This window comes from Pezoporus flaviventris, unplaced genomic scaffold (genome assembly GCF_033815535.1).
Source record: "Pezoporus flaviventris isolate CSIRO_AGI_PZ_B2104156 unplaced genomic scaffold, CSIRO_AGI_Pfla_v1 ptg000031l, whole genome shotgun sequence".
Lineage (NCBI taxonomy): Eukaryota > Metazoa > Chordata > Aves > Psittaciformes > Psittacidae > Pezoporus > Pezoporus flaviventris.
In genome coordinates, this window is record NW_026892579.1 from 63,701,281 (window position 1) to 63,727,317 (window position 26,037).

General features: G+C 41.4%; 1 protein-coding gene across 4 annotated transcripts in view; it reads right to left on the bottom strand.

The window, feature by feature from the left end:
- PLCB1 (phospholipase C beta 1) overlaps positions 1-26,037 on the bottom strand; it is a 401,428-nt gene that overhangs the window by 61,676 nt on the left and 313,715 nt on the right. For all 4 annotated transcript variants that reach the window (XM_061461564.1, XM_061461567.1, XM_061461566.1 and 1 more), the window contains 13 exons: positions 25,856-25,940; positions 24,656-24,780; positions 23,508-23,662; positions 21,841-22,005; positions 19,912-20,011; positions 17,110-17,214; positions 16,279-16,388; positions 11,219-11,351; positions 10,168-10,221; positions 8,451-8,670; positions 4,583-4,763; positions 2,122-2,198; positions 1,945-2,034 (listed from right to left, as the gene is read on the bottom strand). In XM_061461564.1, coding sequence (XP_061317548.1) covers positions 1,945-2,034; positions 2,122-2,198; positions 4,583-4,763; positions 8,451-8,670; positions 10,168-10,221; positions 11,219-11,351; positions 16,279-16,388; positions 17,110-17,214; positions 19,912-20,011; positions 21,841-22,005; positions 23,508-23,662; positions 24,656-24,780; positions 25,856-25,940 — 1,600 coding nt within the window. The remainder of the gene's footprint in view (positions 1-1,944; positions 2,035-2,121; positions 2,199-4,582; positions 4,764-8,450; positions 8,671-10,167; positions 10,222-11,218; positions 11,352-16,278; positions 16,389-17,109; positions 17,215-19,911; positions 20,012-21,840; positions 22,006-23,507; positions 23,663-24,655; positions 24,781-25,855; positions 25,941-26,037) is intronic.

Consider the following 26,037-nt stretch of genomic DNA (forward strand, 5'->3'; position numbering starts at 1 on the left):
AGACATCTCAGTGCGTGCTGTCATCAGCAGCTGCACACTGCCACATTGTGGTACATTATATAGTAGAGAAATAATCTATCAGTGAGCAGAGTCTGCTGGTGACATCTCAGAGACAATGCAAAGTTCCCCCAAAGAGCAGGGCAGACTTGAATTCAGTGCCCACCTTTGCTGTGTAAAGTATTTACTCCCAAGTTCAGCTTTATGTGGTTTAAGTATTTCTGTAAGATAGTTATTAGGTAACCACTGGTCAAAGGCTGAAGATGAGATCCCCCAAAGGGATAAAGGCACACATAAAATAAAAATCTGTGAATACCTGAGTTGACCAGATTCAGGACAGAACTCTCAAACCTCACTGCCTAACTCATGAACAGTGGATTGCTCTTCAGGTGGCATTAAAATCTGATGGGTTTAGGTAGCTACACAGTGAGAAAAATTAAGGAAGAACAATTACTGCAATGTCTTATTTCTTTCCTAGTACGTGCAAAAGCTCTAAACAACCAGCATCTGGGTGACTCAAATAGGATTCACCAGAAGGTCTTGCTACTCTCTCCTCTACTGCGAGAGTGAGGACAAACTATGTCACTGGGCAGAGGAAGACGAGTTTCCCATGTAGTTCCCAACTCACCCAAGGGCTCTTGGAAAAGCCTGGCAAAGGAAAGCCCTTGGGAAAAATGACAGCAAAATAAAAGGAAACCAAAGCGTTTCTACATGGCGTTTCTGAGCCCTTCTCACCAGTGTCTCATGAACCTCTCGGCAAGTCATTTCCTACTGCAATTGATTTTTACTGCTATAACATTTTTGTAATGACTAACTACTTTTTTCCAATATGACTTCCATGCCTTCTGGCCAGCTCTAACCAGATTAAGTGTTTCTCCTTCTGTTTTCATAATCAGTTATTCGCCCTTTGTTATCTTTGTTCCTAGGATGCTTCTAAAAATTCTACAATATTGATTCTTAAACTATCTGATGCAGTTCGTTGTGTGCGCGTGAGCTTCTTTTAGTGTTACCACATACACAGATTCTATGTTGAGAGGGTCCAGAACCTGTATAAACCCTTTTACCTGCGGAAAACCAAACACAGTCGTGTCTTTGTTACTTACAAAACTCAGAAATTCCAGATTTTTCTGCTCTTCCTCCTGTATTTTAAACTGTCCTTAAATGGTATTAGAGTAAAGGCTGCTAACAAGAATATCCCAGTAAACAGTGCAAGATTAAAATGCTCCATTTTCTTTTTGAGTTGCTTGCCAAAGCAATGAAGGAGTGCAAACAAACCGAGATCCCGTGCCCTTGGGAAGAATACGATTAACTTGCACAACTACAGTTTGTATTTCCTGGTGGTGCATGAATGAAAGGAATATTCCTGTCCCTGTTCACAGGAACAGCACCCTCAGAGCTCAGCTTTTCTCTCTCTCACACCCAAAGAGACTGCATACTGAGTAACACTGTCACTGGAGGAGAATCACAGCATCCGAGGGGAATTTATCACCAAAGAAGAGCAAACCTTCCAGTATGTTGCTGCTACTTCTTTTGGAGAGCAGCTTAACTGAGTTCAGAAGAAAAGATAACCCACAAATAAAAACCTAAGTTAAAGTGAAATCAAACCCTGCAGGAACTGAAGCCACTAAGTCTATTTATACTCAGAGGTGCAGTTTCTGGATTAACAGCATCCAAGCGAATCACTCGGTCATGCCACTCGCAGGCATGTCCCCATAGCACTCACCAGCGCCTTTGTGACCCCCCCCAGACTCTCAGTGCTCACAGAACAGGAGATTACATTAGTCCCAGGAAATCAAATTAGTATCAGCACAAGTAAGGGCTCCACTGCTCTGGGGAGGTATTACACCTGCCTTGTATTTAGGATTGAGACCTTTCTTCGATTTTCCAGCTGTGAGAAACCTTGCCTCCTCGTAACATACAAGGGTACGGATCTAGGGATAGACTTACTCTTCCATCTGATTTTTGTCCTTGGACTTTGCTTCTGTGATCTTCTCCTGCCTCTTCTTGTCCATTTTTTTCTTCAATTCTTTCTTTTCTCTGAAGCGTAGAAAATAAGTAAGTTCAAAATGCATCCAAACAAAAAACAGGGAGTAGTAATCAATTGTAAGGGGAATAGCACCTTACTTTTCACATGTTTCTTTCAGTTTCTTTAGCTGGCTGTTCTGACACTCCTCTGCTACATCTGTCAACTTCTGAATAAGCTAAAAAATGAAAATCCCAAGAAATAAAAAGATGTATTTTCAGCTAAACATCAGGCATGCATCAAAGTTTCCTCAGAAGTCTGTAGCAGACATGAAAGTGTTACAGTGTTCCCTGAGTAATCAAATGCTCAAAAGCCAGTCTTATCAGTGTAAATGCTTTCTTAACTTCTGGAGTTCAGCCTGACTTGTGTGTGTCCAGCTTACAAAGAAACTGTTATTTCTCTGGACACTGAGGTGATGCAGTTTCAGGATATTAGAAACATAGAATCACAGAATGGTTTGGGTTGGAAAGGACCTTAAGATCATCCAGTTCCAACCCCTTGCCATGGGCAGGGACACCTCACACTAAACCATCTCATCCAGGCTCTGTCCAACCTGGCCTTGAACACCACCAGGGATGGAGCATTCCCAGCTTCCCTGGGCAGCCTGTGCCAGTGCCTCACCACCCTTACAGTAAAGAACATCCCCTGTTTTAAGTTTGAACCCATCGCCCCTTGTCCTAGCGCTACAGTCCCTGATGAAGAGTCCCTCTCCAGCACCCTTGTAGGCCTCCCTCAGATATTATAAGGCTAAAAACAAATACATTTTGCAACTTTTACCTCTACTAGGAATTAAAATGTCTGTGTAATTCATACCCGGTCACAAACCGAATGTATGCAGTAGAAATTACAAACTGAATTCCTGTGTCACTGAGTATTCAAGGTTCTCTGCGAGTGCTGAAAACGTTCCTCTTGCATTGAGCATTATTACATGGAACAGCTTGGATATCAGGGTGGTCAGGTGGATATTGAAAACTCATGAGAGCTGAGAAAGTTAAGCATAGAGAAACATAGCCTATATTTTGATCACAGAATTGTGGATTCAATAGAATCCGAGTCACTGGTTTGAAATCTGCTGGGACCAGTCCCATTCGTGCTGAAACCACTAATAAAAAGAGGGCTCTCATGGTGGTGATGCTGATGGAGAGGAGACATTGACAGGGCTTGTGCGCTAGTTCAGTGAGTGGTGAATTAAAGTTGGAAATGGGACCAATTTGATTTGATCACCCCCTCTAATTTAAGTCTGATTCTGTAAAATAATCCCCTCAGGATGAGGATCCAGAGAACGTTACAATAACGCCTAGCGAGTCTGATCCAGCTTTTCAGTCCTTAGATAAAAGAAGAAAGATACCAACAATAGGCTCTCCTCTAAAAGAAATACATCACAAAGAATCTCTCAGCTGCAAGGCAGATTTTAATTGGAATATTAACTCCTGCACAGCTCAAAGGGAAAACTGTCTGAAAGTTCTGTGCCAAAAAATGCACTTATCCTGACACTACCCTAACTAGGTAACGCTGAAAATGTAACTTTGCTTTGACAAATGCCATTTCCCATTCTGAAATTAGCTAAATGAGTTAGCTTTGAATGGAGGCTCAACTATGTGGGTCAAAAATGGGTCATTTTTATAATGACTAAAACCTCTGAGATGCAGACAAACTGTTACCTGAATGTGGACATACAACTGGTGATAGACAGGGCACCACTTGGGAACTGCAGCCCTGTGCTGTGATCCACAAGAGTGACTTTGTGAAGAGGCCTTGCTGGGAGAGATCCACTCGTATCACTCCTCTGACCTGCTCCGTTTGGATGGCAGGGCAGAGCAGACAAATCAATTCACCCAACACGTAATAAGGCAAAACATCATATAATAGGAAAAGAGCTGTGAGAGGATTGCCTGGACTTGAGGAACAGTTTGCACTCCTGTAACACCCTTTAAAAATGTTCTTTTCTGCCTGAGAGCATCCAGCAGCATCAGCTGCCATCTGCCCAAGCTTCTCCTTTTCAGCTCAGAGGGCCTCAGATCCTGCTGTAGTTGTCAGCCAAACTCCAGCTGTAAAAACAAGCTGGCTTGGACTGGTGAACACAAACTCTTTCTTTGCTATATACAGATTATATCCTGCATCCCCTTAAAGCCTTCATCTGCAACAGGAACACTGCTTGGCACAACTCTGTGCCCTGAGGGCATGTTTGAATCTATTTTCATGCGATTTCAACCTATTTTCCTGCCTCCTTGAGTGTTTTCTGTTTAAAAAAGTGGCAGAACAAAACGGGAACGCCATCCAAAGGCTGCAGTAAACTGAGACTTGCGTAACTAGAGGTAAGGCCTCTGTGTTAGCAGTAGCAATAATCCTGTTGCCTTTCCCCCTTCCGTCCAAACCCTTCCAAGTTGTTACAAGTTTTAGTGACAGACACAACAAGCCCTTGAACTTGCAGCAGATCACACGGAAATCAAGCTCCGAGATGGACTCCCAGTAAGAGGAAGCCCCACTTAATTATATTGCCATGCTGCTTTCATTACTCGCCCTGAGACCGCTAAAGCAAAGCAGACAACATAACAAATGTACCAGCTTAATGTGCTCTCGTTTCTGGTACTTCTCACTGTAATATTGCTCCTGTCGGAGATTCAGCAGCTGCTGTTGTTGCTTCTCCTTCAGCTCAACTAGCTTCTGGGTCATTTCGGAGTCAAGTGCAGCTAATTCCTGTTCAATAGTTGAAGAACTGTGGTCTGGGCTGCCTGTTTCAGATCTGCAAAGACAAACAGATGCAGACAAGGTCTAAATCACCACATCCCATATCTTTGCGGCAGCTGGTTATATATAGTCCCATAAGTTTCTGAGCACCCCCTATAGGGCCAGAAGCTGATTTTAGCTCTAGTAAGTCCAATAATGTAACCTTTAAGGAAAAAACTGCGTTAAGAGTTTATTCATGGGATGGCTGTTGCTTTTAAACCTCATTTTACCAACCCATCATGGTGGTGTGAGCCAGAGTATGAATGAGCTATAAATGAAACTGCCAAGATTTCCCATAAACAGATGCCCATCAACTTGTTTATCCACTTCTAGACATGTAACTCCAACTTCAAAGCTGCGCAGTCCTCAGCAGAGATGGTGACTGCTAAGTACTGTGAAAACAGAGTCATCCTTGCATGCACTCAGCAATAGATTTATGAGTGTAGCTTTATATATGCATTTATAAAACATCCCTTTCATCCCTTTCTTTAGTAAATTCTCCCCCCTTCAGGAAATGCCATGCATAGCACACAGAGAGGGAAGTGCTCTATGGGCTGCTGAGTTTAGGAGGGAATTTAACACCCCAGTGGGGAGTAAACCTCAGAAAGGAAGCACAGAGGAGCAAAGGAAAGATATAATGGGGTAGCCAAAACTGAGGAACAGTCTGGGTTGGTTTTTGTTTTCTATTTATTCTGTCTTAAGAGAGAAGGAAGGAGAGAAGTGATTGGGAAAGGAGACATGATGACACTAAACTGCTCAAGGGAAAAATAAGCAGCAAAAGCAGCCTCATTCTCAGGCCAGCACTAAACCAAAACCAAGACAAATATGGCCAAAAACCCCTTCACAGGCTGTGTCCCTGCTCCGCTGCTGTGTTTACTGCTGTGCTCAGGTGTTAAAGCAGTTGCCTGGGAAACCTCAGAACAGTGCCCGAGACAGCTAAAACAGCAAAACCTTGAACAGTGAGCAAAATGAGGTTGCTCCTCAGATATATGCACAGCTCACAATGCAGAGAACTCGCCACACCGCTGCCTGTCTCCTGGGTTCAAGTTTGCTGCTGCTGTCAATTCCAGTTACTTCAACTGAAATAATGCGAGGCTGCTTTCATCCATCTGAGGAAACAAACCCCAAGGTAGCCTCTTCTTATTTCTTCCGTTTTGGTTGTATCTGAATATTCCACTAAGAGGTTAAGTGGTGTCAGTGGGATAGGTGAGGACAATTTAACTATAGGCAGCATTGATGAATATTAATGTCAGCATATATGCCATTACAATATACATTTCTCTTGTATCTTTGAGAAGAAGAAATAAGGCCTACTTCTAAATGCTGGCTAAAATAGCAAAACTGCCTTTTAAGGGACACAATCATTAAAGAAACTGCAGAACATCACCAGCAAAACCCTTGTGCACGTGTATAAACAAAATACCTCAATGGCTTTACTGAATGTGGACCCAATTTTAGGCAAGGGCATGAAACAACGGATTGCATCTGACCACAGACTACTTTTTTGCAGCAATCTGATAGAGGGGCTCCTGATGAAGTAGTGTTTTACTCTTTGCAGTTAAAGCAAATAGTTCCAGAAATAACTGAAAATGATAAACATGGCAATTTTCCTTGGGATGCAGTATTCTATCAGAAGCCTGCTGATTGAGCCAGTATGTGTTTGCAAGTTTGAAAATCCCTACAAATATAGTCCTTGCCTTTTTAAAATTCAACCTCAGATTTTCCAACTTGCAGATTTCTCTGTATCTGCACATAAAACTTCACATCTCTGAAATCACTGTGACAGCTCCGTGGAATAGACTGCAGGTTTTTACAGCGTGATACTGATTTATTGTCAGATTTCTGTTACCCCCCCCTCCCGCCCCAGCTTTTTCCTCAAAGATGAGTTGTTTTATTTATTCAGTTCGATTTTCTGCTCCCATTTGAATAGGAGAAAAGAAAGAAACATGACATTGCTTTGTCTGCCACTGTCACACACACTGATGATGGATAAAATATCGCTGTGTGCAGTTGCCATCCAGCCATTAAGGGAGTTTGTTGAACTCAAGTGTAGAACCCAAAAGCCTGAAAACTGGCAACAGTTAAGGCCAGCTGAACATAGGTATATTATGAGTGTTAAGCTCTTATTAAACTCAATGACATTCTGTCATTAAGCAAGCATAAATGAATAAGCTCCTTCCTAGGGACAAGTTATGGCCTGAATCCCAGTCACTAACATTTAGAGGTATACAATTAACAAAGTTGGCAGCCAGAGCATGCTTGCAGCTTTTATCTCTGATGATCTCCTACCATAAAGTATCAGGTCATTTTAGTTAATGCTCATTCAATGTCCTCATATTTAAGAACTGCAGCCATATAAATTTTGTGTAAAAGTTAAAGGAATTTTGTGCTTATCTAATTACTGTAAAAAATAAGTTATGTTAAAATGAGAATGCTGCACTAATGGGAGAAATAAAAGTTCAGTTCCAACAGTTTCAGACACTGCAATGTCTGACACACACGCATGTATACGTTTGCCATATACACAAGAATTGCTCTTTATTAAGATATAGAGCCTTGCCACATGAACAAGACAATAACTGTGGAAAGATTATCAAGTCATAACAGTCTTTGCATTTCAGACTGATAATGATAAATACAACTCTCCTTCCTTATTATTACCTCAACAAGTGATATGAAAATCATATCAGCCCACACAGAGAGATAGGGAAATGCAAGACTTCGAGATAGACATAGCACAGAAGGAACGTGCATGCAGAGGCAAAGCCAAGCAATCATTAAGAGATCCCCAAGTGGTCTGATCAATCATAATTTAAACAGTAGGTAAATGTTAATAACTTTCAAGTGTTTCTTTCACCTAATTATGTATCTGATGCCTTCTACTCTAGTGTGAGTTATTTCAAGGGCTCTAACTTGGAGACAATGCTCTTCCATCTCCAGATTCAGAGTGTCTGTTTCACCCATAAATAGTATAAAAGAGGACTTAGTTTTGTTCCTAGTTTGACACTTGGGTCTCTTCCACCACCAGCAAACACACTGTGGTGGCCTAGAGTAAACAAATTGCTTAATATGGGCAGGATGACCATGTGTGATGGCTGTAAAACCTTCTCCTTGCTTGAAAAGGGAGCTATATTATAAAGGTATATTATTAAGTGTGGAGCAGAAGTTTCCATGGAACCCCTCCTAAAGGAGGTCAGCATGGGAGTAGATGACGTGCTCTGATGAAACGTGCTGCAGTTGACCCAAGTAGGAAAGGAAAACCCTTTATCCAGATGGGTCTGAGTTCTTTTGTGCTGCAGTCTGGTTTCTCAACTGTTTGGTATGCAGTGAATGCCCCCTCTGATAGGCTGTGATTAAGCTCACTACCTAACCAGTGACTGCTGTTGGCAGCACAGCTGAGTTACCCACACCAGTGGTCTAGGGCAAGTCCCAAATAAATATTGGATGCCCTCATTTACAGGGAAAGAGGTATGTAACATGGTGAACAACTTATGTGGCTTCCAGCAGGAGAGCAGCACGTCATGGAGACCACTGTTCCTGAGGATTTCCATATCAAAGGCTCTGACTTCATTTTACTTGGGAATCTTGCTGCTTTTGATTTTTTCCTCTACTTTAATGTCACCTCCATATTAATTGTCTACTATAAAAGAAGACTTAAGTGAAGATCTGCTCTACCAAAACAGGAATGCTATGTCCAACATACTTTTTCTTACTGTCTCTTTTTGCTGTCTTTTCTAGAACGGATCTCCGTCGCAGGTAGTCATTTTGGATTTCATTGTACTTTGCAGTGTGCTCTTTGATAAGGTCGGTGGTTTTCTTGTGATGCCGCTTCACAAGGTCCTTCATTTCCTTGTAGTGCTTCTTCTGAAGCTTAACAAAAGACTTCTGTTGTTTTAGCTCCTCGATGGTCTGTGCTTCCACTTCTACAATGATAATAACAAAAGCCACTTCATTTTTCTAATAATGGATGATTTCAGTCAAAGAACCCAGGAACTGCCATTAGCAGGGATGAAACAAAGCATGCTGCTTTACTGCAGGTAAGTGAAATGTGCTAGCTTAAACTGAGTAGACTTACCTGGAAGTAAGCTAACCAGACTAATAATACTGTGACAATTCTAAGTGATAGAAGAGTAAGAAGTGAGATGAAAATTCAGAACACCAAGATGTGCAGCAAAATAAAACCCATGTATTTTCTTTCCTCAAGCCCTTTCAGATGCAAAAGATTCCCATCAGCTCAACATATAAAAACATGACCTTACACAGATCTGAGTACAGATCTTTCTTATACCCACTGTACCAACACTTCAAGTTTCCCTTCACTCTGGATGGGCGATATTAACATGCTGATGCCTAAACCCCCTTCATAAAGAGCACTTCAGCTGCCTGCTCTACTGCCTGGAGGCATCTGTCCTGGTATCATCCTGGCATCTTGGGAGAGACTTTTCTTCTTCATGGAGATCCTTCATCAGAGGAGTCATGGCCATCTAACTACCAGTCCAGCGAAGGATTGGTAGCTAAGTTGGTAGCAGTCTAGTGCTGTCATCCAACCACAGCTATGAAGGATGCCCTGCTCTGTGAACCTAGATCACAGCTCGAGCTCAGTGTCTGCTCATCTGACCTGTACGGGCTCACCCTGAAACAGCAATTCAAAAAAAACCCCAAAACCAAAGCCCAAAAAGATGACTTGCATGATCTGGGGTCACAGAAAAAACAGCCTGAAGAGTCCTTCCCAGAAAACAGACTGACTGTATGAGGCCAGCAGGTACTAACACAATCAAGGCCAGCCTCTTTGTACCGCACATGAAGGAGACTGAATAAGAGGCTCTCAACACACAGGATTTCACGGGTCTTATCTGTTTTCTACTCCTAAATATAGGCCTACATAAGATTTATTCTAACATAGGAGACTGGCTATAAAATAAATTGAGCTAGGAGGTTTGCAATCTAACATCAAGCTGGAGGACAGAACTCCCAGTTGAACAGCAGGGCACTATTTAACTGACAGCCCACTTTGCTTAATGTAATGTTCATTTTCAGTTTTGTAGGAGCAATGGGAACACTGCAAGGGCAATGAAGATAAAATGGTTTCACTACTATTCACAATATTCAGAGCAAATTTAGCTTCTTATAATGGTGCTGGTCTTTTGTCTGCATTAGATGGTAACGTTGTGCCTGTGAAACTACAATACTGGGATACTTAAAAAAAATTCCCTGTTGGCACCCAATACTGATCCTATGAGACATGCTCAAGCATTTAATACCTTCAGAGCTGAGGAGGAAAACATGGTTTGCTCATTTTCTATGAGTTACTGCAGTCCCAATTGCTCATAGAAGTGTCTAAGCCAGATGGCCTATTTCATAAAAAGTGTATTTGACAAAGAAGTGCAGCATTCATGCAGTGTAAAGTGTATATTTATTACCTGTGAGGACACTCTGAATAAGATCTTCTGTCTTTGCAGGTGCTTTCACCGAACCTAGAGGTAAAACAGATGACTAATTCTAATTGTTTTAAGACAACAGCCGTTATCGTGCTGCTTGGCCTGCATATTAAAACATGGTAGGTGACACAGGATGCACACTGACGTGGGCATTTGTTAGTCATTTGAGAAAACCCAGAAGGGTAGCAACAGCAACACTGATCCTGTGAACCCAGGGAAGCTGTGAATGCTCCATCCCTGGTCATGTTCAAGGCCAGGTTTAACAGAGCCTTGGGTGGCATGGTTTAGTGTGAGGTGTCCCTGCCCATGGCAAGGGGTTGGAACTGAATGATCTTAAGGTCCTTTCCAACCCAAACCATTCTATGGTTCTGTGAACCCACACAAAAAGGGAACCTTCCAACACCCACCTGAGCTTTGCTGTTTTCCTTCTGAGAAGGATGGTATTGAGCTCACTCATATGAGTCATTTAAGTGGTATTAGGCTGTTGTTTAGTACAACTGCCCTATGTTATGCTGTCAGTGCAAAATTTCTGTGCACAAGACAAATCCAGCTGCTTGGAAGTCAGTTAGATCAAGCCTGTGAAGACTGCAGTCATAAAATTGAAACAGTGGTTCAGCAAGCATTCGTTATAGAAGATGTTTCAATACCTCTCAAAATATAGAAGTATCTAAGACTATTTTGTGTGTGGAATTAGAGGTAACTATAGGCATAAATCATGCATATTTTCAAAATGATTTAAAGACATTCCTGCACTTGCAACAAACAGAAAAACAAACCCCAAGTTTTATTGCTTTTAATGAACTTCAGTTGTGCCAGAAAAGCAACTCTTAAGTAGAAGATACTTGTGTATTTGAAGAAGACTGGCCCTAACAGCATACAATAATAGGAGGAAAATTTACACCTATTTTATGAAACCAAACCAACAAAATGCAATGCCCCAACTTTGTTCTTTAAATGCCAAGCACATGAAGAATTATTATCCAGCTTTATTTTGGAAAGATGGGACCTTTTTGGTTTTCCTTTCTTTTCTTACCTGGTGCTGGTTGGCTATGGACAACCTGAGTTGCTGGTTTCGGTGTAAGAGAGGCAGTGCAATTGACTCCATTTTCTGCTGGTGTTGGCCTAGGTTCACTGTTAGCTTCCGATGGTGCATCTCCATGGTCAATCTGGAAATACAGAATGATTTCCGTTATTCTTCCTAACTAACAGACCTCTATTATTTATCTGTAGGTCTAGTTTAGCCTCTTTTTTACATATGTAATATTCTCTAAATGTTATATACAAATCATTCTAACAGCAAACCAACCAAAACGATATCCTTAAGAGCTCTGGTAATCCAGGTGGTTCATTTTGCAGGGTAAATTTCAAGAAGAAATAGAGTATGTATTGTTCTGAAAGAGTATTTTTCTTATAAGAGGCTATAACTCATGGGGGATGTCTCTCAGCACAGTCCATATTAGCTGCACCAGATGTGAAATCTGTCTTTTACTGAAAAGCATTGTTTTCTGCCATAAAACCTTTCTAGAAATAACACAGAAGCAGGCTTGAAAATGCTACTCAAATCCCTGCTGTGAACAAAACGCGTACACAAAATTACTTTCACATTCCATAGCTACATGCAGCACTGTTGTTATTCACCATTCTTACAGAACAGAGACATGCTTCTGATTCCCAAGATCTTACATTCTTGTAATTACACTGCAAGGATAATATGTAAACAGTACCTCCATCCTGCTGCATAAATACATCTGTGGTATCCAAATATTTAAGCATTTTCCACAAGCTTTTCTTTCGCTCCAGTTTCCTAAAGGCTCAGGCTTACAGCGTGCGTTGTACTACGCATTAAACACCTTATTTCCCTTGCTTTTAAGCAAGCACCCAGCACTCAGCAAGAAGAAGGTCATTCAAAGCCATTCTTATTTTGAAATGGCCAAGCCCTGCTTCCTGCTGTAATGGCCAAGCCCTGCTTCCTGCTGTCCCTGCAAGGGGCCAGTTGCCATGGTGTCTCAGGGTGGTTTTGGATTTGTTCCTTCAGCTGCTCCGTTGCATTCTTTGATGGCAATCACATTACACGCAGAGGCAGGATACCGCAATTGTTGGTTTTTTCCCCTTGATTACTCCACACTTGCAAAGCATCAGCCTGCACTGCATCATCAGAGGCAAAATACATTTTGATCTAAGTGTTTTGTGCTGCTCCTGCTGCTGCTGCCTTCGTCTTGGCCCTGACAACATACTGCATATTGCAGAACTATTTCTGTCTCAGTAGCCTATTTCTACTAAAATTATAGGAGAGAGATACTGTAGTCAGAAACATGATGCAATTGAAAACCAATGCCAACAACATCATTTATCTCAAGCAGGAATGACTGCAGTAAAATAAGGAAAAACATGATCTAGCCAACATTCATGACAGAATGATGTAGCTGTGGCAAAACACATGGTCATCCCCTCAATTCTCCTTAAAACATACTCCTCACAAGATGCAACTCATTAGTTTAATAAAAACAATGTTTGCTATACAGATCATCAGCATTTAATACAAATGAAGCTAGAATTCCTAACTTCTGGCAAGTCTGTGCCCCAAAAGTCCCTGCATGTGAAAGTGGGTATTATCTTCCTTTTGGGGGATTATGCTTCACTGCAGCTTGTTGAGGAACTATTAATACCCTGTCAGGGTTGGACACAAACCATCTGTTTTCAGAAGCTAAAGCAGAAATGTGAGACAGGATCAGGAAGTGAATAGAGAGTAATTTTCACTACATCAAGCAATCTAATCTCATTAAAAAGCACTTTCTCTTCTCGTAATTCATCACAGAGAATACCAAAGTAAACACGATTGTTCCTTGGTGGAGAATATTTTTGGCTGTTTTTAAAACATGATGTAATCCAGCCTTGTAATTTATAGTTTCAATATTCACTGAAATTGGTTTATATTCCACGTTACCATGTCTTTTGCAAGACAGTATACTTACTACGTAGAAAGATATGTACCCATACAGGTACGTATCAATATGGTCTATTTTTATATACACAGAGGAAAGGAGCTGTGATGTACTGGGGTTGGGAAATCTAATGCAAGTGTAAGCATGACCTCCCTAGAGAAAGCATCAAATGAACTGGATTTCCATTACTGCAACTTGGTGTGATCGCTATGATTTGCAAAATTATGCCTGAATTTTCAGTTTAAAGAGTGGTATCAGCTATGCCGGATGCAGCTGCTCTCCTAGAGATGTTTCAGTTTACTTTCCCTATCAAAATCATCTGATTTAACAAAGGAGCCAACTGGCTTCATTTGATTTATATCCAAGCACGCAAAACAATAGTTGCTACTTCAACACTGTTTTATGGATAGGAACAACAGGTCAGACGCTCTGCTGCTTCCATGTCAGACACATTATTGAGCCAGCAAGGCCTCCTGACTCCCTGCCTCTGCAGTGGGTATTAACATACAGCCCCAGGGACATCACACCAGCAAAACAGCCAAAATGCATCCCACTCTGGCTAGTTTTGACCAAGCCCCTACACACTTCTGCTGCTGTGGCTGCTGGGGTGAAAATGTGCAAGTTAGTTACATCAACTTACTTCAGGCTGGGGTTAAGTCACACCAAGGAACATCCTGCAAATTGCTATGGCTTATTTCTCCTCTCTGTAAAGGACACCAGCCAGGGGAAGAGAAGGGAACCCTCACTACCTGTATGCTCGTAAAGGTTTTCTATGTATTCAGATACTTACAGTTAAAGATGGAAACCCCACGCTTAGAGGTATTACAATGCCTTCATTCTGAAAAAATACCTTTTCTAAGGCCAGGCTGACCAGGAAGCTAAGGGTAGGAATTCATATTATGGCAGGAACGTATGAAACACACAGAAAAGTTGCTGTAAATTTTGTCAGGTCTTCACCATTCTTTATTTATGTTATTACACTGATCATTAACAGGCAGTTTAACTTGAATCCTAAAGAAAGGCTAATTCATGTGTTCAAAACAATTCACTATCAGGGATCTGATTTGACTACTGGCTTGCAAGAAGCCTGCGGAGCTTCTGACAAAGATGCAGTTTGAACTTCTAAGTAGCAAAGAAAACCCCTCAGTTTTCCTGTGACGAGCTGCAAGAACCCAGCTCAGACAAGTAAATGTGTGTGAGGGGAGTGAAGGAGGTGTGGGGAGGTGGAATCTATGCTAGGACACAGCACAGCTTAGCCCACAGACATTTACAGAGTGTAAATGTGAAGCTGTACGTGGGAAAATCAAATCCAGGTGCACTTGTGTGTACATTCCTGGCAAACACACTTGGGTTTATTTAGCTATGTTGCCAGTGAACTACTTGCAATTATTAACCGATGTGATTCTCCTGGGCCCATGTAAGTGATCAAAGCAGTCAGCCTGGCTGAGTGATGAAGAAAATGTTGTCATCTCCTAATATGATTCATTACTCAGGAGGGACGTTTAGAAACAGAAGGCAACAATGGTGTTCAGATTGCACTTAAAGCAGCAGTTTTGTACCTGTCTCTTGCTATGGCACCTAACTGAACATTTATACATTTTTAACATCACTACAGTCATGGCAGTTTTCTCCTAAAAGGTATTTTTCTGCTACTCCAAAACAAGCTACTTTATCCTATGAGCATTCACAACAGATGGCAGCACTACCTGAGGGCTACAATTCATCTTTCCTTCTTCCCATTTGCTTTAGAACATACTCTGTGCCAGGGTTTTTCTAACTAACAAATAAGCCTGCACAGACCAGGAAAATCTGTACTATTTCAAAAGTAAAAATGACCTCCAAGGTATTTAAAGGATCATGGTAAAAAAAAAGACTTTGCTATTAAAATAGAATCTCATGTGTAGAGCGTCCTAGATAAATGTCTAAGATGCTATTGAGCATTTCACGGTGTCCTCATTCAGCCGAACTTGTGACACTGCACAAAGAGTAAATTGTTGGCCACTGAATTGTAATGACTTTCACTCATCTGGTCTGCTTTGGGAATGTATTCTTGGTTACAAAATCTAGTTCAATGATGTTCTGCGCATCTGAGAATTGAAGAAGACAGGTACCAGAGCTGAGGGCCATCCAGGATTATAATGCATTTCTCCATCTTTACTAGAGACCTGTACCGAGCGCCTTTTGAGTCACAGGATGTGCCTAACATCTGACACAAGAGATCTGTGTAAGACAAGGTTGATATTTTCAAACACTGCTAAAAGGTGTCCCAGTGACAGTCTGCAACTGAGAGACTGAATGTTTGAATGCACGGAGTTTAACAGAAACCAAAGCTGAAGTGCCAGGACTCTCAGTTATGCTCAAAATAACATCTCTGCTTTTGTATGCACCACACCAATTAGACAGAAAGATAGGGCTTACAGGTTAGCCCACAGGTAATCCCATACACCCAAACCACACACCTAACTACTGCAAATGTGATGGTCTCCTCTGTGATCTCCTCCCTCCTCATCTTTCTTCATAAGATCTATCAAGGGTTGGATCAGTTGACCTCCGGAGACCCCTTCCCAACTAAATTACTGTGTGCTTATACCGGGTCTCTTTAGGACATGTTTGCTCATGCGGAATGTATAGAGACATTATAGCCTGAGATACATGAACATTTCTCAACAGAATAACATCTCCAGGAAAAGAGCCTGGAATTGTGGAAAATGTGTGATATTTTCAGGACAAGTTACTAACACAGAATTCTCTTTTTTATAAGGGGAACTTCAGCATCACACTGGGAAACAACAGACAATGACTTCTCAAGACTTCATATACTACATATACTACATAGCACATAACATGCTACATAACCAGCACATACATAACCTGGTTTTTCATTCAGCTTTTGGTATCTCTTTACCTCTGAACAGTAACTTGTTCCATATACAACATGCTGTTTGCAGTGAAACCACACACACAGTGCAATGCTTCTCACTGTAAATACAGCCGAGTGTCATTCTGGGTGTATTTTATCTGAGATGTTTACAGGTGTTCAAGTAATCAACACATTCAATTCCCAAGGACTTTCAGTATTTGCCTTTCTAAGCAAAGTAGATGCTTTTAAATACTGTAACTTATTTTGCAGAGACTCTGAAACCTCCCTTACCTCTTTCTTTACTTCTTCTTCATCTTCCAGAGTCAGTGCAGCCAATTGCTTAGCTCTCTGCTCCATCAAGTTCACATATCTGATTGGATTGGATAAGGCCTCGATCACATCTAGAAATAATGCAAACACTTCAGTTTCAAAGCCCTTATGTCATGGTTCTTGTGCTCCTCAGGTTTTAAGAAAGCAACAGTGTTTTTCATACAGATCTGCTGCTGATAGCTACTCCTAGGTCCTAGAAACAGCGGAGGGGAGTGCACCATCATGCACAAATTCTCTAGCAGGAACAGTCTTTGACTTTGAGCTTGGGTCTCAAGGATGTGCAATTTTCTGCACAATGTTTTCTGATGGATTTTCAAAGCTTACAGCATCAGCCCGCCAGGATCCTGCTTCACGTGATGCACTGAGGAACACTGGGTTTCTTAAAAATCAAACTAGCTATACAGAATACAGTGTGGTCTGTAAATCTACCCTTGTCTGGAGACAATTCCATAACACAACGGTGGACATTGAGCATGGCACTTTGCGTAGGAAACAATTACATACTACTGCGTCATGTAAGCCAAGTTTCATTTGTGTTTCAATGGCAAATGTCGGGGGTATTTCCTCCTTTAGAGTCATATAAGGCCTGCTGAAAATAAGAGCTGGCCTAATCTTAAACCTCAGGCAGGTCGCTGTGAATCAGGCCCTCTTGTATGAGTGATGAGACATAATGATCCATCGGATGCAGAGGTTTGTACGCGGGTCTGTTATCTCATTGGGGCAAGTCATCTCCACCACATGCATTTTGCATTTCAATTAACCTTTTTCAGTACAAAAATGTCACAGATTTACCTGCATAAGTATCAGGTACGTAGTCCTTGACCTCTATGTACACAAAGAGAGCTGGCAGTGTCAAAGGTTGGTTCCTCTCGTTCCTCAAACAGATGTAGTGATAGCCTGCAAAATAAGAAACAACCAGTTCAGAGCATAAACTCTTCCACAGGCATTTCTAATGTAACTGTGTTATCATTTGTTATTTATAGTGTGGCTCCAGCTGAGCAAGCAACCCCAGGCACTCCTGGTAGGAAAGATTTACCTGAAGGGTTCCAGGGGTAAGTATAAGACAAGGGACTGTTAGAAAGGCACAAGACACTGCAGCTTAAAATCATATATTTCCTTCATTTTTACATCTGTGAATAATGCTAAAAATTGTAATTTATACAATGATAATACTAAAAATGATAGTTTTGATGCATTCTACTTTATTACCTTTGACTGTTTTGGGGTTTTTTTTAGCTCTTCTTTAATTTTCAGAAGTGACCCTTGTAGTACTCAGGAATCTGAACAGCCAAGTAAAACTGAGATGTAATAACCCATCCACAACACAGCATCCCTTTTAAAAACCAGACAATGTGGCACTATATCTACAAAGTATGTGCGTATGAATCCTCTTATGTGACCAATCTTAGAAATATATCTAAAACCCAAAGTATTTTCAGGCTGTTTTGAAAGCTGGCTGTCTTGTAAGAGTGAGGGCATGCATTACAGAGCAGATTAGCTAAGTTCATGTCAAGGCACCACAGATGGAACAGTCTCAACCCCTTTCTCCCAGCCACCTACCATCATCCCCTGCTCTGTCTTGTTCCCTAACACTTTTGTGACTGTAGACAGGCAGCTGAGCAAGATAAAGTCTGGAAAAAGCAACCCTAAGAAATAGCAGAGTCTTCCATCAATTTAGCTCCCCAAAATGCCTCCCCATAAGGTCATAAGGCAGTGATGGAAGCACACAGGTTGGGATGGGAGGAAAGAACTTCCAGACCCAACAAACTCATACAGAATTGCAGTGCTGCAAAGCTGCATCCTCTGCCTTGCAAACTGGTGCCTCTCACGCCATGGCTGAAGCTGCTGTTCTAAGGCCTGGCCACGGAGCCACATAAATGGGTAGCATCAGAATACAAGTCATGAGCAGGATGCACCTATCTGGAGGATCCTCACTTGGCTGATGTGAACAACTCCCTGTCCAAGTTAACAGCTCAATCCTTGCTTTGGGAATAATGGCAATTCTGTGGATTTGAATGACAGCATGATACACTTCTCAATAATGTCTCAAAAAAGACAGAAACTATGTATTTCAAAGGTTTCTCTCATGCTCCTTCAGCAGTTTGTGCACATTATCAGCATGAACGCAAACTAAAATCAGCATGCTGTAGACTAATGATAACTGGAGTTGAAACGATAGAGATTAGGCCCATGGGTAAAAGCTATTGGAAGTCCTTGTCTGATTTAACACAGTGTCCTTTGTTCTCGAGAGCACAAGCTTAAAAGCAGCTGCATGATTCAGTGCTCTGCTGAATGGACTCTGTGCTGCAGGAAGGGCAAGCTCCATGAAAGGTGACCAGCCACGCTCACTTTCATGAGAAGAGGGAAATCCTTCACATCTCCCTTTGTCCTCTCCAATCACCTGTCTTCCTCTGCACTTTGAGGACAATTACATCCATTAAGCCAGCAGAAAATGCATCTGGAATAAAAAAGTTGAGAGTCTTCTGCTGCATTGATAAACCGAGCTGGCTCACGACAAAGCTGTGGACATTGGCAGAGCTGGCAGAGCCGAATGGGCAGGGATGTGTGGAGAAAAGCAGGGTAGAGAAAAGGGAAGGAAAAGGTAAAGAGGAGTGACAACTGGTGAGGAAACCCTGGAGCAGTGACATGACCAGCAGCCACCTCCCCTGGCCAGCCTGTCTGCGCTTCCAGTGAGGCCATGCGACCCACACCAGCTCAGGCAAAACCATTTGGAGCTCTTAGAAGGGCCTACTTCAAGAGAAGGGACTGGTTTATACCTTACCTGAGACCAGGTCTTTAGGAATAATATGAACAACAGTTAGATATAGGGACATGTGAGTTTTGCGCTACTGCTGGGGCTGGAAGCATAAGGTAGAGGCTAGATACAGATATTCTTCCTTTTCCAGTGTGAGTGAAGCTGGGAGCATGTTTATGGCCCATATGCTTGCCCTAATTAATTTCCTCCCCTCACTGGAAGAGCTGGCACTGAAGTCGAATGCTTCTCTTGCTCAAAATTCCAGTGTCCCTGCATCTTTCTGAAACGTGACTTCTAACAAGTCTCTGGCCTGGAAAATAAGGGCTGTTTTTACACGTCAATTTTCATTTAAGTACCACTAATTATAATAGACATAATCTGATTTAGAAGAGAGCAGCAATGATTTTTTTGGTTGGTTTGTTTTTGTTTCATCAATGAAGATGGAAGTAATTTTGGGTTGATTTAAAGCTATTACAAAGATACAACAGCTTGTCTATAGGTCGGTCCTTACATGCATGTAAAAATTACATTAGAGGAACATATCTTGCTTCCTTTCCCAGCCATCTCCCATTGTAACAAATATGATATCAAAATGGGCTGCTGCACTCTTTCCACTCAAAAGTGTGCACCTTTTAGCATAAATCTGTGAGCATGCAGTTTCATTTCAATTGAAATGACTGGTGAAACATGGTGTTTCCCTTTGCAAAGTTGAGATAGATTGTTTAAACCTCCAGTTGCTACAAATCTGCAGAGTGGCTGCTGATCTACAGCAGCTGAGATTCTGGTTTGCTGTTTCTTTTTCCTACACAACAACTGTCCAAACGGAGAACAAGGTTTACCTGGTCGAATTGCTGAGACTGGTAGTATCCGATGACCGATGAATTTCCCTCCTTCTTCATACACTGCTAGCCTCAAACATGCCAGGGAAGGCAAAACGACCTAGAAGGCAATATTGCTGTGTGATTAACTTTCTGCTCTGAATGAAACAGCTCCTTTCATAGGCAATATAGCAGAGAAAGTTCAGCCTAGCAGACAGTAACAACTACACATCCATAGGAAGGTCTTACCATAAAGGAGGTCAGGGTGGGTGCAGCTGCATGTCAAGATAACCCTCACAGAAACATTTTTCAGTCATGAAACACTCATAGTATGTTGAACCCTGCAGTTTGACCCTCTGTTTTCAATGTGACACAAGGGATCACATCAGCTCAACTTCAAGCCCCCGTGAACACCGATTTCTGATCATTACTCACAGTCCTACATGGTTTTTTCCTTTGTGCCAATGGGATTACTTACTGACTAAGAAAAGCCACTGACAGGCAGATTAGTGTTTGAAAACTCAACAAGGAACTCAACCTGCTTTGCAGAGTATGAATGTATGAATGACATGAACCATGTCAACCCCAGTAGAATGTGCTGCAGCATACTCACTGGCTAGGCTAAAAGGATTTAATTGGGCAGGATGTTCACAAGCATTGGATGCTTCCATGGCACCACATAAGAAAGAAGTCCAAACAGTGAAAAAACACCCAAGAAACTAATATAGGGATCTTTAATATTACTTTAAAAGACGTGTAGTATAATTAATCTAATTTTCTTACTTACTGCAGATATACATACAAATACAGGTATTTCTAACCTGGGCACAGATATGCGTTATTTCAGCACATATGCCAAAATTTATCTAGACCATGAAAGGAAAAAGGAAAAAGAAACAGGAAACAAAAACCAAAACCTAAGAGCTTCTCTATTTATTTTCAACATCACTAAAAATAGCACTCTATGCTGCTCTGAGCACAGAGGCAGTCAGGCATGATCGTTAACTAAATAGAGAAATGAAGTACACTAATTAGAAGTTCATTACAGAAGAAAAATGCCAGCGATGTTTCCAAACTTAAGCTTGGGCAGGCTGCCAAAGGAAAGTCATTCAGAAGGCCAAATATTCAGGCAAAAGGGCTGCACTCCCTGGAAAGCAGGGCTGGCAGTACTGATTGTGTAAACACCTCTGTGAGCTATCTTTGCTGAAGGAAATATAACATACATTGGTTTACAAACACCTGGAGTCAGGATCCACTCAACCACAGGGCCCAATAAGCAAAAGCCAGAGACCCTATTAAAAAAAACTGGCTGGGAGTGTATTGAGAAGCACAGCAAGAAATTCACACTGCACAACCCTCAAACATGCTCAGTATTTTCTTCTCCCTCAAAGAACTGAGTCTGGGTAATATTGTTCAAATTGCACAAGTAACTCAGGAGCCTATGTCTCACTTCAAGTGGATGGGATTTATGTTGTCTCATCTCATCTATAGCACAATGGAGCACTAAGGAGAGATAACAGATTGCTTTTGATGTGCTAGCTCGGACAGCCAGGCTGTTATTCACATCCTCCTGCTCACAGGATACCAGGAGGGCTGTTCAGGCAAGGCAAAACACCACGGTAATTCAGCTGAACTGCTGCTGGGAGCTGTGCTTGCTCATCGAGTGGCACTGCACTGTGCCATGCAGATGAGCCTATCGACGTCTCACTGATTCCAGCTGCGTCAGTGAAACAATCAAGATGACTTTAAACTCATTAACATCATTAGGAGCTGGCACAACTACATTAGCAAAATTACACCCTCCGTGGTTAACAATAAACAGTTTAAGAAATATCTACTCAAAATCTCTTCTTTCTAGCAAATGCAAAGTTTCAGCAAACCAGAACATTATGCTACCAGACAGTGATAAATCAAGCATGAGGCACTTTTGGGAGCAAGTGTTACACTGACCTTCTTAAACACTATGGTTTCTTCTTCCCAAACAGGATTAACTGCATTGCCTTGAGAGGTCTTGGTCTTCAATGCTTTTCTTCTTGTATCAACAGGTAGGCCAAACATATCCACTTCTACATAGGTACCCACTTTTTTATCAGAAAGAAACTGACCTGAAATGATCTAAAACCAAAACAAAGGAGGATCACTAGAGACCGCTTGGAGGATTAGGAAATGAGTAGCTGAAATACAGGTGGAGAACTCTCATTAATGATCAGATAGTATGCATTTAAGATAAAACCAAGACAAAGCCAAAACCACATGAAACAAACCCCACTACTGTTTAATACTGTAGACACAGAAAAACAAGTTATGAAGCCTGGTTTCCTGTGACCCTGTGGTCCTGAATTCCCCTGTGAATGATAATGTGGCTGAGATCATGCTGCTGCCCTTCCCTCAGCAGGAATACTCATTTGGATCTCCTCCTTAATCCAGCTGCCCATTTCCACAACACAGTAGCTTCAAGAGCTCTGATTTCTATTCCAGTTTCAACAACAGGTTCAACACCTGATGGAAGAAAAAAGGTACAAGCATGCTTTTGACAGCAAGGGAAAAAATAAGCTAAAAAGTTGGTATTCTAATAAGGTTTGCCTAAAGCAACCCTTAATCTGTTCTCAGCTGTACCTCGTGTGGGCACTGACATTGTAAGCAACAGACTCAGCAAGTAGGTGACTTCTGAGAGCTGCTTCGTGACTCCTGGATGCTCCTTCCTGTTAAAAATGCTGTGCATCTCCCTAATAGCTCTTGAATGACTTCCACCTCCATTTACTAAAATTGCAGGAGAAAGTGCCTCTAAACCCCAGCAGGAACTGAAAGCTTCCATGATTACAGGTCACCGTTAAAGGTCATTCCCACACAGGCATCTTTTTTTAGCCACTCATTGGTAAAATCAGAGTATTACCTTATTTATATCCCTCCCAGCACTGCTCTGCTACACTTGTGTCTGCAGCCTGAGAGGAAATACTTGTTTTCTCTCAGTGAAAACAGGAGGATATTTTGCAGGTGGATTCTATAATACAGGTGCTGTTCTAAGGGAGAAGTCCATTAAAGGAATAACAGGATTTCAGAAAGTTTATGTTTTTAATACTAGAGCTATACCAAGTATAAATGAATGGTCCTGTCATAGCCAACGCAACCTCTCCCTCTAAACATTCAGACAAAGAGTTCTCGATCTGAGAGGTCCTTAAAAAGGAGCAAAGAAAAGCAGCTTGGCAATGAATTGCAGCTGGCATTTATGGTTCCACAGTTCTGCTGGAGAACTTAATAGGGAACCAGAAAGTGTATTTGTACTAAACAAGGTAGTGTTCTATTCCAGTCCAACCTACCGCTTTGTAACAGCAGGTTTTAAATTCAGCCCTTTGCTACTAAAACCACAGCCAAACTACTCTTAAATCCATTGACTTCCCAATTATGTCTATGGAAAAGAAGATATGCAATAAAAATACATTTATTTATCCTTCAATATGTAATGTGAGGCAGAGTTTAAAAAGGAAATGTCACTCCATGAAATGAAATGCATCTTATTCTCTTGACTTAGTACAGTTATTTGCTAGGGCATTGCACAACAGGAATACATGTATGCTCTGACGCTATAATGAGAGCATTTTCACCAGCTGCATACATACCTTGACAGACAAGGTGTTAGCTACTATTCCATCCACTATACTTTCAGTAAATGGATCAAAGTGTTTGTCTGGTCTTCTCATGAATTCTGGCTTTAACCTGTAGCCACTTTTGCCATTGTACTCATACATTCCCATGTTTATTTGCATAGACAAATCTAGGTGTTAAAAACATTGATAACAATTATGTTCTGAATAGATAATTTTAAAAAGCAATGAGATAATAACAATTACTGTAATTTCAAACTGACTGGAATGTAAAGAGCTATATGTCTGTTGCTTAAAGGCTTCAGATGTGTTTGTGGCCATCCTCTTCCATTCTTTAGACATAAAAAAGGCATCTTTAAGATATCTTTCAGAGCCTACTCAATAGAAAACGCTTTCACAATTTAAAAGAAGCCTTAACACTGAGGTGTTGAGTCCCTCAGTGTTGTACTGATTGTGCTGTTGTACCCAACCCAGCAGAGTAGTTATGCTTCAAACCCCTTCTAACATCAGACACTGGGTGCCTGATACTTGACTGAAACTGGCCCAAAAGGGTTTTTATCACTCTGCAGACTCCCAGCCTGTGTGGGGTTTTGCTTTCAAAGTTGTACATGGGCACAACTGGACAGGAAAAAGTGAATGATACCACGGTACCATGTGCCCAGAGGCAGCACATGGTGAGGATATGTCCTGGAATGCAGCAGATGGAAATATTTTTATGTTTCAGAACAGACATAGCCTTGGACAACACCACATTCCATTTAGGAAAGGACTTGTGCACCTAGGGGACAAATGTCTTTGTTTCTTAAAAACTCACTCTTAAAGTGGAATTTTCTATTTAAGGCCCTTATGTCTTGAAGTAATGAGATTTTCAGGGGTCAGGAAAAAAATCCCTGCCAGATCTGAGATGCTGCTCAATGGTAACCACTTACAAATGATGACAACGTGGAGGGTATTATATATGCATATTATACTAATTACAACGTGGTAGTTATGAATATACCTAGTTAGAAAGAAAAATTGGTGGTAAAGATGTGAATTAACAGCTCTGCAGTATCCTTCAATCACCAAACATCTTTTGATGCATAAAGCCTTTCCTACCTACAAATCAGAAACTGTATCAGAGAAGTGGAAATGTACAAAATGCAGAGACCAGCATAACTTACCTACAGTTTGGAAGTTAAGAGCAACCATTTGGCAGCCAGCGTTCCAGAAGACTTGTGGCATGTAGTTGGAAGAATCTACACGTGTTCCCTTTGGGTAAATTCGGCTTAGCTGCATTTTGTTATATCTAAACGGTGAGTAGTTAAGATATAGTACATGTGACAGAAATCACTTTGCAGAGAGATGCAACTGCAATATTTAAATGCAGGTGTTCTGTACAGAATGGGGGGTCCTTATTGGATTTCAGAAACCATAATGCTTCCAGGGGTCCACAATTTGGCAGGAGGTATGATAAATATGGGGTAATTAAAGGTGCTGTTTGTTCCTGTATAGAGTACTCAAAATAAGCAAGGAAATAGCACAGGTATATCCATAAAAAATCACATTCATGAAAGTCCGTTTATCATTATGGTTATTAATTTGGGATTTTCCTAAGCTTGCATTTATAGAGGCCAATGAGCTGTAAACAGTGCATCTTGCTCTGGACTGCTGAGAGATGCTCAGTTAACAAGTGCTCTTCTGGAATAAGCATTAGAATTGACCCCTACATACAGACAGAAACGATGAGTGTGCACTTCTTATAGCTGAGTCTATAAATCTCAGAGATGAGAACATGCTGCAGGTTATCTGTGGAAGTAGCTTTCCATTAATCTTCACTGAGGCACTATTTTATCTTGACCATTCATTCTTAACTGCAGCCATGATGAGAGATACTGAGAAACATGAGAAGGTCTGCGCAGGATGGTCTTTAGCTTTTCTTTAAGTTATTTAACCCCTCTCCCATTCCGAATCATGTAAAAAGGGAATTGTGTGGCAATAAAACAGCTCAGTGCTGTTAGAACTAGAGGCACGATGAGAAAGCAAGCTTTCTGATGTGACTTTGCAAGAAACCAAGTCAGCCACACTTGGACAATTTGCTCAGCAGAAGTCATACCACCTCATATAGGATGATAAATTTAAATACGAGGTATCAGATCTCCAATATGCAGTTTATTCCCTCTAGTCCCAGCCCACAGCACGAGGACTCATGCCAGCTTTTAAATTAGCTCACCAGACCTCAGGCCAATTAATTCACCTTGGAACACAGTCACATGTACACATTTCATTTGGGTTCCCTATTTCCCCAGCTCCTGTCTCCAAATTTCAATAAAGCCCTGTAACAGATGTCAGATATAGGAAGCAGCTAAGAAAGTCAAGGATACTCCACAAATTCCACAGGAGACTTCGTCAGTTGCTCGAGCCCTTTCGTTTCCACAAAGGAAGACATTTCAAAGCTTTTGTTGCGTTCTGGAAGTTCACAGGGGAAACAAAACCAGTGACACGTTAGAGCATGGAATCATCTGTCATCCACGAGCTGCAAACAGCTGGTTTAGCCTCGGTCCCT